Source organism: Gastrolobium bilobum, unplaced genomic scaffold (genome assembly GCF_033153095.1).
Source record: "Gastrolobium bilobum isolate Gb01-03AN ecotype WA unplaced genomic scaffold, APGP_CSIRO_Gbil_v1 utg45058, whole genome shotgun sequence".
Taxonomy (NCBI): domain Eukaryota; kingdom Viridiplantae; phylum Streptophyta; class Magnoliopsida; order Fabales; family Fabaceae; genus Gastrolobium; species Gastrolobium bilobum.
This window is the reverse complement of record NW_026899611.1, coordinates 45,445-58,430: the sequence shown is the minus strand read 5'-3', so window position 1 is coordinate 58,430 and position 12,986 is coordinate 45,445. Positions and strand designations below refer to the sequence as shown.

Here is a 12,986-nt window from a genome sequence, read left to right as displayed (position 1 = left end):
AAACCCATAAACAGAACCATTTTTAATGGATTTTAAAAAGCAGTCCAATATAATAATGAAAAGATCAATGTGTTTTCCTGACCCAAGACACTGATTCTAAAGAATAAAAAGATACCCTTCTTAATCTCTCCGTCTTATTGGAAAAATATAGGAGAGCCAAAAAAAAAAAAATCTTTGATCCTTCTCTCTTGGTCTCTTGCTCCTATATATACCCATGTCATGACATAAGGGAATTTTCGTGAGTTTTGCCCCATAAAAGTTCACAAGCATAACAGGCTTTTATTATGTCATAGATTTACTCTCCTTCAAACACACACAAGCTTTATCTTATCTCTCTTCCTCTCTTTCTTCTTCTTCTTCAGATATGGAAGATTCAGAGGAAGATGAGCTTCTAAATCTTAGCCTTTCAGTTGCTGCTGATAGGGAAAGGAAAAAGAAGGGAAAGATAAGGGAAAATGATGTTTCTATGAGTACTATGAACTCGTATGAAGGCTGTGAAGGGAAGATCTTTAGGCTTCTCCAAATGAGGGAACAGATGCTAAGACAAGAACATAGAAGAAAAGGAGTTGTAGAAGATGGGAATGGCCTTCCTTTGATCCATTTGCTTCTCACAACTGCAACTGCTGTTGATGAGAACAACTTGGATTCAGCTTTGGAGAATCTGACTGATTTATATCAAACTGTTTCCCTAACAGGTGATTCTGTTCAACGTGTGGTGGCTTATTTTGCAGATGGTTTGGCTGCAAGGCTTCTCACAAGGAAATCCCCATTCTATGACATGCTTATGGAGGAACCAACAAATGAGGAAGAGTTTCTGGCATTCACAGATCTTTACAGAGTCTCACCTTATTACCAATTTGCTCATTTCACTGCAAATCAGGCTATCTTGGAGGGATTTGAGAAGGAGGAAGAGAGGAACAACCGTGCTTTACATGTCATTGACTTTGATGTCTCCTATGGTTTCCAATGGCCTTGTCTTATTCAATCACTTTCTGAGAAGGCAACAAGTGGCAACCGCATATCCCTCAGGATAACTGGTTTTGGGAAAAACCTTAAAGAACTTCAAGAAACTGAGTCTAGATTGGTTAGCTTCTCAAAGGGTTTTGGAAATCTTGTGTTTGAATTCCAAGGGCTTCTAAGAGGCTCAAGGGTCATCAACCTTAGGAAGAAAAAGAATGAAACTGTGGCTGTTAACTTGGTTTCTTATTTGAACACTTTGAGTTGTTTCATGAAGATCTCTGACACATTGGGATTTGTTCATTCTCTTAACCCCTCCATTGTTGTCTTGGTGGAGCAAGAAGGTAGTAGGAGTCCTAGAACCTTCTTGTCAAGATTCACAGACTCTTTATACTATTTTGCAGCCATGTTTGATTCACTTGATGATTGTCTCCCACTCGAGAGCACTGAGAGGTTGAGAATTGAAAAGAAACTTCTTGGTAAAGAGATCAAAAGCATGCTTAACTATGATGTGGATGGCATGGATTGTCCAAAATATGAGAGAATGGAAACATGGAAAGCAAGAATGGAGAATCATGGATTTGCTGGCACCAAAATAAGCTCAAAGTCTATAATCCAAGCAAAACTGCTTCTGAAAATGAGGACCCATTATTGTCCACTTCAGTTTGAGGAGGAAGGAGGTGGTGGTTTCAGGGTTTCTGAAAGAGATGAAGGAAAGGCTATATCTTTAGGGTGGCAAAATAGGTTTCTGCTTACAGTCTCAGCATGGCAACCAGTTTCTTAGATAAAATCTTTTGAGTCCTAACCTTTTCATCATTTTGGTAATAATCTACACTCAAAAATGATGATTTAATTTAGCTAATGTTTTGGTAATTTTTTAGCTAGCTATATATGTTTTATATCTTGATTAATTATGAAGAGCTTTCAGTAGTTGGTAGACTGTTTAAGTAAGGATATATTAAGGAAAATATATGAAGTATATATATCTTATTTCTAGGAATGTGCCCTTTCTCTTCTTCCTCTTTGTTTTAGCGTGATGAACCCTAATTTCCCTTTTTCTTTTGACTGAAAATGGGAAAACCCTAATTTAAGTCGTGATCATATATATCTAATGTGAAACTCAGGTTTGGTTAAGATGCTGTTTCTTATTACCCTGAATGTAATTTAATGTGTAATCATGGGTTTTGGAAGTAACTGATGTGACTTCATGAATCATCTTATGCTAGCTATAGAATTTTTTAAAAAATATTCCGTTTCTATACGGGATCTGTTGTTATCATTGACGAAAACTATGGAAGTGAAAAATGGTATTATGAAAAGATAGTCAAACTCAAAGCAAAAAAAATAAATATAATTTATAAGTAAATTTACATATTTTTGAAGGTAAATTAATTAGAATATAAGAAGCTGGGGCTGGGGATTCGAAATTAAAATATTGTGGCAATAAAAACACATGGTTATGCTAAGAAAAATGTGAAAACAAAGGGGAAAAGGATGGTAGATTTGAGTGATTATAAATTTATACATAAAAATATTTATGGAGTTACTGCAGATAAGTTATCTGTATTTACTCCCAAAACGATGTCGTTTTGATTTTAAAATATTAAAAAATTAAATTATAAAGACTATATATTATAACCTGAAATAAATTAAAATTATAAAAATATCTTGATTTTCATCCCAAAACGACATCATTTTGGGCTAACTTATCTGCATTTACTCCAGAAAAAACGAATCCAAATTTATAATAGGGAAACTTAAAATTGTCAGTGAAATCAATTAATTTGAAGTAGATAAAACTAGAAACAGTGTTCTTTTAATTTTACATGATATATAAACTTTGATTTTGATCCTTCAAAAGATACAAATTTTGTCCTTTAAATCTAAATATTTTCAAATCAATGTTATTTTTTACATATTCATTTTAATGTATTTATGATTGTAGGACAAAATGGATATTAACTTAATTTTATGTGCAGTAAATATTTTAAAGAGTAACAGGAAGATAATCACTTAGATATAAAAATAAAAATAAAAAAGTTTTATAATAGTTCTCATTGGTAATTATCAATACTTTAGTCCTTCTGATTTAAACAATTATATATGCAGAGAAAAAAATCGCATGAAATTGTTATTAATTAACTTGGGTTTATAAGCATGCAGGTAAGAAATTAACCCATTAACAGATTAACTTATGAGTTTTCATGCAGGTCAGATGTCAATCACGTACGTATGAGATCTGTTGCCAACAACTAATATTAAGAGCGCGTTTGTTTCCTGTTATTTAAAAAGTAACTTTTATATCTTCTTTAATTTAAAAATATTTGTTATAAAAGTTAAAACTATTTATATTTTTATAAAAATATTTAGTTTTTGAAAAAAATATTTAACTTTTGACCTTTGTTTTTTTTAGAAGTTAAAACTTTTAACTTCTAAAAAAAATAAGTTTTTGACTTTTTTAGTGACTTATATTTTTTTTAAACCAACATCCAAGCGCGCTAAAAATGAGAAGTTTTTTTTTTTTTTTTTTAAAAAAAAAGTAGCTTTTGGAGAAAAAAAAGTCCATCCAAACAAACCCTAAAATAGCTATCATTTAATGGGTTGATATCAAAAAAATATTTTAATACATTGAAAAATGATTATCATTTGAATCTTAGCATAGCTGCATAAAACAACTTCATACACAGTTATATTAATGCATGGAAAACCATTAACCACATGTAACTTTGGTTGATAATTTGGTAGAAACTGTGATTAATCTAGTATTAATTCAATTATTTGTATAATTGTATTGCTATATCTATAGCAGACAATTAAATAACCTTTTTACGAAGAAATGATTTGTTTGACATTTAGGAGCTCAAAATCTGAATTTAAAAATAAATTAACATATCTGGACAATTTATCAAATTCAATTCTCTCAAATTAATCTGTCAAATCGATCCAAGATGCCTTCTTCACCAAAAAATTAAATATATATATATCGAAGGAGAAATGAGATTTTCGTACTCCTTCCAATTAGTATGACTAAACGTAAGGGCTGAATTCTAGCTTAAAAAAATTGATGAAATTAATATTTCTCGTATTGTACGAGATAATAATTTTATCTTATATAATAAAAGAAATATTAATTTTAATATTTATTTACATTTTAAAAATCCCTTCCATTTTAAATATAAACCTTATACTTTAAAATTGTTTTACTATTTTAAAAATCAATGGGTTGATGCGATTAATATCCTGTAAGTATTGTTTTGGCCTAGTTGGTGCTGAGGTTAGGTAAACATTATCAAAACATTTAAAATAATTATCACGATGTTTGATTCATGACCAGTCTCATACCTATACAAGCTCTTTTTCTCACCAAAGTCATGTGAATGAATATCCGGACTTGACTTATCCCAGAGGGGTCATTGAATCAAAAAAAAAAAAAAAAAAATTGAAAAAATGAAAAAAAATCTCAATGCATGCTACACTTGGTTAGCGGTGTATGCTCTAAGAATTATGTATTTTCCCTCTTAAACCTTGAGGAGAGATTAGTCTTACCAAACCTTTAGTTTAATACATTATTTGTTCTAATAAGGAATTAATTCTACGCCATATTTTAAGGGCAAGGTGATTGAAGGTGGTTGAGTGAGAAACTGAGAATACTTCATGGGTTTAAAAAAATTTAAAATAAAGTTGAATATTTTTTTAGACCAACACTTATTATTTAATATGAAAAAAGAAACTAGAACTTTTTTTTTTTACATAAAAGGAGAAAACAATTGTACTTAATATTTTTTTTTATGTTATCTATCAGTTCGTCGATTATTCGACTAGCGAGTAGAATCACATCGGCGATAAAAAAATTTCTATTAAATTTTAACATAACTATATTTTCGAGAATTCAAATTTAAGATCATTGCTCAAGTTAAAACAACCAGTGGTCCATGTGCTTGATAGTATTATACTTAATACTTTTAACATAGGAGAATAAACATCTCCCTAAATAAATTAGAAAAAATACTCATAAAAATTACATAAAAACTCTCGATAAGAAACCTATATTATAGACGAAGACCTCATCCTCAAATAATTATCCACACTGCTCCAACAACACAATAAAGATGAGAGAAAATCGCTTCCCTCATCATGCATATTGACAACCACTTTCAGCAATTTTTTAGTCTCCCTCCTTTTTCCTAAAGTCTTAGTCTTATTTTTAATTTTTCTAAAATAAAAAAGTGACTTTATATAAAAAGTTAATACTTTTTTTGAGTTTTCTTAAGGTATCCCCTACCTGATAGCCGAAGACTAATCCTTTAGAGGCGAAGAGATCATCGAAGTGAGTTTTGCCTCTGCCAACAAAATTTTTTTCATACACACGGCCAGAGATCGGATCCTTATCAACATGCTCAAGAAATCCAGCCATCACCTATATTAAAAGTTTATATTTTTAATTTTGTGGAAAATAGAATTAGAATAATCATAGAGTCAGTCATAGGCATCTTTAGCAGCAAAGACGATAAGTATAGGTGTTATATTATGCCCTCATTCTAATTCCATTCAGTTTCATATGTCATTCAAAACACTATTAATGACCAGCTTACCTATCTGCATTTTCTTTTTTTTGCCTACAATACCATAGCTACTAAAAACTCCAAGAAAGTTGCATTTACAATAGCTTGTAAATCACAATTTGCCATCTCTGTGGGGGATCATGACTCATGAGGAGCAGTTGCACACACCCTCTCTATGTCAACGGAATCTCTTGTGCAGGGAAATAGAAACACTACATTTTTAGCCATTCCAAGCAATGAAATAGTTAATGCAGTATTTCCCGTAAAACTCTCTTTCTTTCAAGGAGTGTACCCTTCTGTCTCGACAACTTAGGTTTAAATCTTGGGCTAGCTTTATCAACAACAACAAAAATCAATTAATTTCTCTACATATACCAAGCAAATATAGATGTGCATCCTTAAAATGTTGGACAGGGAATTAGTCTATGTTAAGACAAAAATTAGCACAAAAAATATTCCTACATAAACATATCGTAAAATTCTCATGTTTTAAATAATACATAGAGTATGTCATATTTATAAACTTTTTTGTTTACAAATTCTTACAAATTACAGTATTTTCTCTCTCGGGAGAATACTAGTTACACACTATCTTTTTCCGAGAGAAGATAGTGTAATTTATAATTCTTCCCCATAATATATATATATATATATATATATATATATATATATATATATATATATATATATATAGGAGGGATCTTTTGACTCCAGCGTAAGATTTGAAAGTCTTATTCTCTATCTTAGCATAGCAGCTGATTTTCATCCATTTAACGGAGTCAAAAAATCTCTCTTATATATATAAATTTTAATTATTGATTTTCATCAATTGACGATTATAATTTATTAAAGTTACTAATTAATTAATAAGTGGGACTGCATAAATTATAATTGTCAAGCTGATAAAAATCAACTGTTAGAACTTAGTGTCAAATTTTTTTAGTTTGATTCTAGTGTCAAATGATAGTGCTGTATTATATATAACTATAAGGAAAAAATGTGTATCATTGTAAATGAGGTAAAATTATGTCGTTTTAAGAGAGAGAAAAAGATAATTAAACGAGAAGAGAAAGTTGATAAAAGAATAAAAATATGAATCTCACTTTTGTGTGTGAGAGTGAAATAACATGTGATTTAAAAAGATAAACACTAATTATATTCGGTGCATGCCTCTGTAACATTTAATTTGGTTTGGTAACGCTTATAAGAAAGATAGCCGTTATCCAACGATGCCTTCTTCGAATATTCAAAAAAATACAAATCCTCTCTCACTCACAGTCTCACTCTAAAACTCCAATAACTAAAGGAGCTTCTTCGTCTTCTTCTTCTTCTTTGTTCAATGGCTGGTATTGCCATGGCAGATAAGAATAACAACAATCCAGAAGAAGAAGAAGAAGAAGAGGAGGAGGAGAGAATCCCAGTGTTGACGGTGCTGAAGAACAACGCAATAATCAAGAACATTTTCATCATCAACAACAATAAGAAAGAGGACACCATCGTGGTTGGGAGACACCCAGATTGCAACATTGTGTTGACACACCCCAGCGTAAGCCGCTTCCACCTCAAGATTCGCTCTGCGCCCTCTTCAAGAACCCTTTCCCTCCTCGATTTATCTTCTGGTATGTGTGTAATCTTTTGAACTCAACTAAACGAATCGTTTTTGTTTTCTTTCTTTGAATCTTGATTCTGTGTGGTGTGGTGCAGTGCACGGGACATGGGTGTGTGGGAGGAAGCTTGAGCCCGGGGTGAGTGTTGACCTCAAAGAAGGTGACACCTTCACGGTTGGGGTTTCCACTAGGCTTTATCGTTTGCGTTGGGTTCCTCTTTCTCTTGTGCCCCAAGAAAAAGAACAAGCAGAGATAGTCAAGGTGGGTTCTTTTTACTTTTATTTTAATTTTAATTTTGTCCATAAGGTGTTTGTGACATTGTTTGTGCTTTTACTTTCATTTCATTTTTTCCCCCTTTCTTTTGGAATTTTTTTTTTTTTTTTTTTTGATAACATGGAATTTTGGGAATAACATAGGATGCTGAATTTTTTTGAATTGAAATAGTTTTTAAGGGATACAAAAGTTTGGTTATTTATTCAGGGTGTTTGTTAAGTATTGTTTAATGTTGTTATCTTTGATTTTTCTCCCTTTTGGGTGAAATTGGATCCGTGGGGTGGAGTGTAACAATTATTTGCTACAGGATGAGAATTTTGAACTCAAAGTGGAAAAAGAGATTCCCATGCCGGAAGATATTATTTCTTTTTGTTGTGATGAAGAAAGGAAGAGTCAGTCCAAAGATGAAACATTTGGAGTTCTGAATGGCTCTTTCGGAACTGCAACATCACATTTTCCTACAAACTCTGACAGTGAAAATAAACAGAGTGGATGTGGATTCCTGGGTCTATCTCCACCTTATGTACAATCAGTTGATGAAGTTGATAACAAACCTAAAATTGAAGCTTGTCCTGAAGTAGAGATGCCCGGAGAAACTAATTTGTTTTGCACTTTGAGGGAATATTTGACACAGAACATATGTCTGGCGGTTGTGGAAGCAGTCCAGGGGACCAAAATGGAGAAATTCCAAGGCCCGCCCGCGTCTTTTGATGAAAATGGTGCTGCTGCAGGGGCTGTAATACCTAAAGAATCCGAATTTGGATGCACAGTCAAAGATAATGACAAGATTGAAGATCTTTTAACTGGAGCAAGAATTTTGAATACTGAGAATTTGTGTTTGCTAGTTGGCGAAGATATTCCTGATTCTAAATTTCATCAAATCAAAATTGTTGAAGATTCTTCTGTGGTAATACCTAAAGAATCCGAATTTGGATGCACAGTCAAAGATAATGACAAGATTGAAGATCTTTTAACTGGAGCAAGAATTTTGAATACTGAGAATTTGTGTTTGCTAGTTGGCGAAGATATTCCTGATTCTAAATTTCATCAAATCAAAATTGTTGAAGATTCTTCTGTGGTAATACCAAGAATCCGAATTTGGATGCACAGTCAAAGATAATGACAAGATTGAAGATCTTTTAACTGGAGCAAGAATTTTGAATACTGAGAATTTGTGTTTGCTAGTTGGCGAAGATATTCCTGATTCTAAATTTCATCAAATCAAAATTGTTGAAGATTCTTCTGTGGATGCACTGTCTGATGGAGAAAAACAAGATAAATGCAGCGAAGAGTACAAGTCAAAGTTGCACGACCTGAATGCTAAATCTTGCAATGAGCAAGGGTACTCACTGGACGAGATAGTTGAAGATATTGGAAACAAATGCATTAAAAATATGGATCCTGCATCTTTTGATGAAAATGGTGCAGGTGCTGCGACTGATATACCTAAAGAATCTGAATTTGGATGCACACTCAGAGATAATGACAGGATTGAAGATATTTTAACAAGTGAAGGAAGAATGGTCAATTCTGAGAACACATCTTTGCTAGATGAGGAAGCTGTTCCTGAAACCAAATTTCAACAAGTCAAGATTGTTAGTGAAGTTGCTGTGGACTCAAAGTCTGATGATGAAAAACAAGATAAACGTGGCAAGGAATTGGAGTCAGAGTTGCAGGCAAACCTGAATGCTAAATCCTGTCATGAACAAGGTAACACACTGGATGAAATAGTTGAAGATACTAGAAACAAGTGTGCAAGCAGCATCTGCCCAATATCATTTCGGGTAGAATCACTGAATTCTTCAACGTCTCAGGAATCTGTTTTAAATATTACAAACGAGAAAGAGAACCAGACCATGCAATCTCTCATTGCTGTGGCAGGATGCTCTGAGACGGTAATCCTTGAAAGTCATGTAGAAGCAACAGAGAAGGCTAAATCTTGTCATGAGCAAGGGCACTCACCAGATGAAATAGTTCAAGATATTGGAAACGAGTGCACAGGTAGCACCTGTCCGATATTACTTCAAGTAGAATCAGTGAATTCTTCAGTGCCTCAGGAATCTGTTTTGGACATTACAAAAGAGATCGAGAACCAGACCCCACAATCACTCATTGCTGTAACAGGATGCTCTGAGACGGAAATCATTGAAAGCCGTGTAGAAGCAAAAGAGAAAAGTTCAACCTCTGGTAATAATTTGTCAAGAAGAGGTAAGGCTGCTAGTGCTCCTCAGGTTCGAACCAGAAAGAGTAGATTTATGAGCACATCTAATGCTGACACTGAAGTTGAAATGGGTGCTGTGAGGGATATCATAAATAAATCAACCACAAAGGATCTTTTTTCTTTTTTGGATGGAAAAGAAGATATATTCGCTCCAAATAAGGAAAACTTTAGTCCAAATACCTTACACTTGCGGTTTATGAGAAAGAAAGGTAAGCTAGAAGAAATTAAACATTCCAAGTCACAATGGTCACACAATTCGAAGGCTAATTTTAGTCCCGGCATCTATCCAGCTGAAAGCCTGATTGCTTCAAACAGAGTGAACAAGACTCCAAAAGTAGCCCAAGAGTTGAAGCCGCAAAGGAAGCCTCTCCAATGTCATACAAACTTGGCTCATGAGCAAGATATTATGGAATTAAAAAAGAACAGAGTGGAAAGGGTACCCTTCCAATCACTAATGAACTCTGGAGGCAATTGCAAATCAAAGACTTCTGGTCCTGTTTCTGCTGCAAAAAGCATTGATGATGCAAATAATTGTGGACAGATTTCTGACAACCGCACTAAACCTTCTGTAAGACATAACATATATATCATTCTTATTGTGAATGCTTCAAGAGTTCGTTTAGCATATATGCTTACATCTGTTTTGTTTGCAGCATATTATTGGAGAGCAAAAGAGGAGCTGGGACATGGTTGTAGACACTGCTTCGCTTCTGAACAAGGAATCAAGGAAAGCTTTGCAGCTTCTACAAGGTCTCAAGGGGACTCGTTTAATCATTCCAAGTTTGGGTAATGAGTTTTAGATCATTATATGCCTTTGTCATCTACTTTGTTTGAAATGTAGTGCTGTTGTTTCTCACAAAAAGGGTTCTCACTGACCCTTTGCAATGTCAGTCTTAAGGGAACTGGGCAATATGAAGCAACAATTTAGAATTTTTAGAAGAACTTCAGAGGCTTCTTTGGCGTTGGAATGGATTGAAGAATGCATGGAGAACACAAAATGGTGGATTCATATCCAATGCTCAAAGGAGGAATGCATGCTGATTGAAGAGAGTTGGGCTTTTCCTGGTCCAAAGAGCTCAAAGGAATTTGCTTCACGGACAGTTGAAGATCACATCCTTGAATGTGCTCTTCAACATAGAAGAAAGGAGAATGTTGGACAACTTGTCCTGCTTAGTGATGATGTCACTTTGAAAATCAAATCCATGGCAAAGGTACTTTACTTCCTTCCTCTTTGTTAACTATCTCATAGTAAACTGTCACTCTCTCATTTTCCAAAGTCTTGAAGCTCTCTTTAATTGGTGCAGGGGTTGCTATGTGAGACAGTGCAGAGATTTCGCCAAAGTCTAGTGAACCCCTTCTCTGAGAGGTTCATGTGGGTCAACAGCTCTCCTCGAGGACTGACTTGGTCTTTCCAAGATGATGCAGTTTTAAGGGAGAAATATTGTGGTATGCCAGCAAAGGCTGGTCTGAAGCTTATCCCTCAACAGTTTTTGTACTTTCATGTTTAATTTCTTAAACACCCTTCACTAAATTGTTTCATTTTTCAATTTTCAAACTTACTCTTAAACTCCTATTCTCCTTTCAAACCTCCCTGCATCCAATGGGGAGGGGACAACTTCACGGGTGATCTATGGCAGTGGATATTGATCAACTAAATGTTTGTTTGTTTCATTATACTTTCTAAAAAATAATATTTTTCTTTGCAGAAATTCTTTTAAAAATTAAAAAAAAAAACTTGTTTTTCAAAAATAAATCAATTTAAATACTCAATGAAACAGAGATAAATAGACATAGAGAATAACTTGAATACTACAAGTTTTATTAAGGGATTTCAATATAAACTTTTTTTTTTCAAGAATTAATGTCACATTAGTGAAATATCCTGGGGTAAAAAAGTTGTGATATACCCCATATTGTTTCTTTTAGCTATTCTATTTTTTTTTACTTGATTTAAATATTCAAGCTCTTGAATAAAAGTATTATTCTTTTAACATTTGATTTTTAAAAACAACTGACATTATGCATCATGTTGATTCCAAAGTTTTTTTCAGGGCCATTTTTTGATGGTAAGCTAGTAGAAAAAGCATTGTTACGATGGGAAATATTACTCTCCTTTTATATAAGATAACTTCTCTCTTACTCTCTCACTTCGATTTTCGTACCTCACTTTTTTTTTTTCTTGTAATAATAGGACATACTCATTTTCTCTCTACAACATCTATCTTATGTAAAAGGAGAATAATAAAACCCTGTTATGACATATAAGAATTACAAGACTGATGCATAATTTTGAACGGAAATCTTTGTCGGCCTTGTGATCCTTTTCAGTTAAACCAGATTATTCGATTCTTTTCAGCTAAACCAGATTATTCGATTAATAGATAAACCAATAGAGAAATCTAAAAAAATAAAAGTGTACAAGACCTCTACGCCGTATTCCATCAACATAAGCAACAATAGACAGCATTTTCCTCAACGTTGCTCTAGTGTTTAGTGTGATTTGCAACGAAGGATAACCGTTTTGATTGATGGAAATCAACGGTTAAGATATGGTTGTAAAAGGTTCTAAACAAAAATAGGTTGTAAGTATAATCTTCTCCATAAAAAATAACAAAGAAATGCAATGAAATTAATAAAAAAAGTAAAATCTAATATAATTTTCTCAATCAGTAAAACATAATATAATTTTTAACAAACATTCAAAATTACTAAACAACAGCTTTTCACATATCTAATGGGTAAAAAATTATCTTCTTCATTTGGTATCAAAGCTATGCATATATGATTATAAGACTCAGTTTTTTTAATTATAAAAATAATTCTAAATTTGCATATAGAACCTAAAGTTCATGATAAAATTTCGTTTTGAATTTTTTGCAATTGATCATGAAAACCTTAGGGTTTTTGGAATTTTCTAACCATATATCATATGCATATTTTCATTGAATATTCTAAGAAAATTTCGAATATGAAATTTTGGGTTTAATTACATGAAAATTTAGAAAATTTCTCAAAAAATTTTCAATCGATACATTGAAACCTTAAATTGCTTTGGGACTTTTGGAAACAAGCTTTTAGTTATCTATTGACACAAAAATTGTTTGAAATCGTTTCGTATAGTGAAGGAATTTGGTTCATGAATGCATTGTTACGAAATATAGGTTCATATTATGAAAATTTCAATCTTTCTTTAAATTTATATTGTTTCATTGATGTAAAACGAAAATTGGATTCAGGGTTTTAGTTCCCTTGTTATTTTTTCACTGTTTTATGTTATTTTTAATACAAAAATCACACATTTTTGTGCCAAGAAAAACCGCGACCCATAGCTTGAAAAATCACTTTTTAAACTTTCAAAATTTCTCA

At 32.8% G+C, this 12,986-nt stretch overlaps 2 protein-coding genes across 2 annotated transcripts; both read left to right on the top strand.

The window, feature by feature from the left end:
* Positions 1-364: 364 nt before the first annotated feature.
* LOC133291960 (GRAS family protein RAM1-like) lies at positions 365-1,741 on the top strand. Its single transcript, XM_061490320.1, has one exon. The coding sequence runs from the start codon at positions 365-367 to the stop codon at positions 1,739-1,741; it is 1,377 nt and encodes a 458-aa protein (XP_061346304.1).
* Positions 1,742-6,858: 5,117 nt separating this feature from the next.
* LOC133291959 (FHA domain-containing protein PS1-like) lies at positions 6,859-11,128 on the top strand. The gene is made up of 7 exons (XM_061490319.1): positions 6,859-7,138; positions 7,224-7,336; positions 7,707-8,477; positions 8,569-10,188; positions 10,274-10,406; positions 10,512-10,831; positions 10,925-11,128. The coding sequence occupies exons 1-7, from the start codon at positions 6,859-6,861 to the stop codon at positions 11,126-11,128; spliced, it is 3,441 nt and encodes a 1,146-aa protein (XP_061346303.1).
* Positions 11,129-12,986: the final 1,858 nt, after the last annotated feature.

Excerpts from the sequence above, each read along its gene's own strand:
- LOC133291960 (XM_061490320.1), top strand. The coding sequence starts at position 365 with ATGGAAGATTCAGAGGAAGATGAGCTTCTAAATCTTAGCCTTTCAGTT.
- LOC133291959 (XM_061490319.1), top strand. The coding sequence starts at position 6,859 with ATGGCTGGTATTGCCATGGCAGATAAGAATAACAACAATCCAGAAGAA. Across the intron at positions 10,189-10,273 it reads ACAACCGCACTAAACCTTCT|CATATTATTGGAGAGCAAAA; the intron begins GTAAGACATAAC and ends TTTTGTTTGCAG. Across the intron at positions 10,832-10,924 it reads AAATCAAATCCATGGCAAAG|GGGTTGCTATGTGAGACAGT; the intron begins GTACTTTACTTC and ends TAATTGGTGCAG.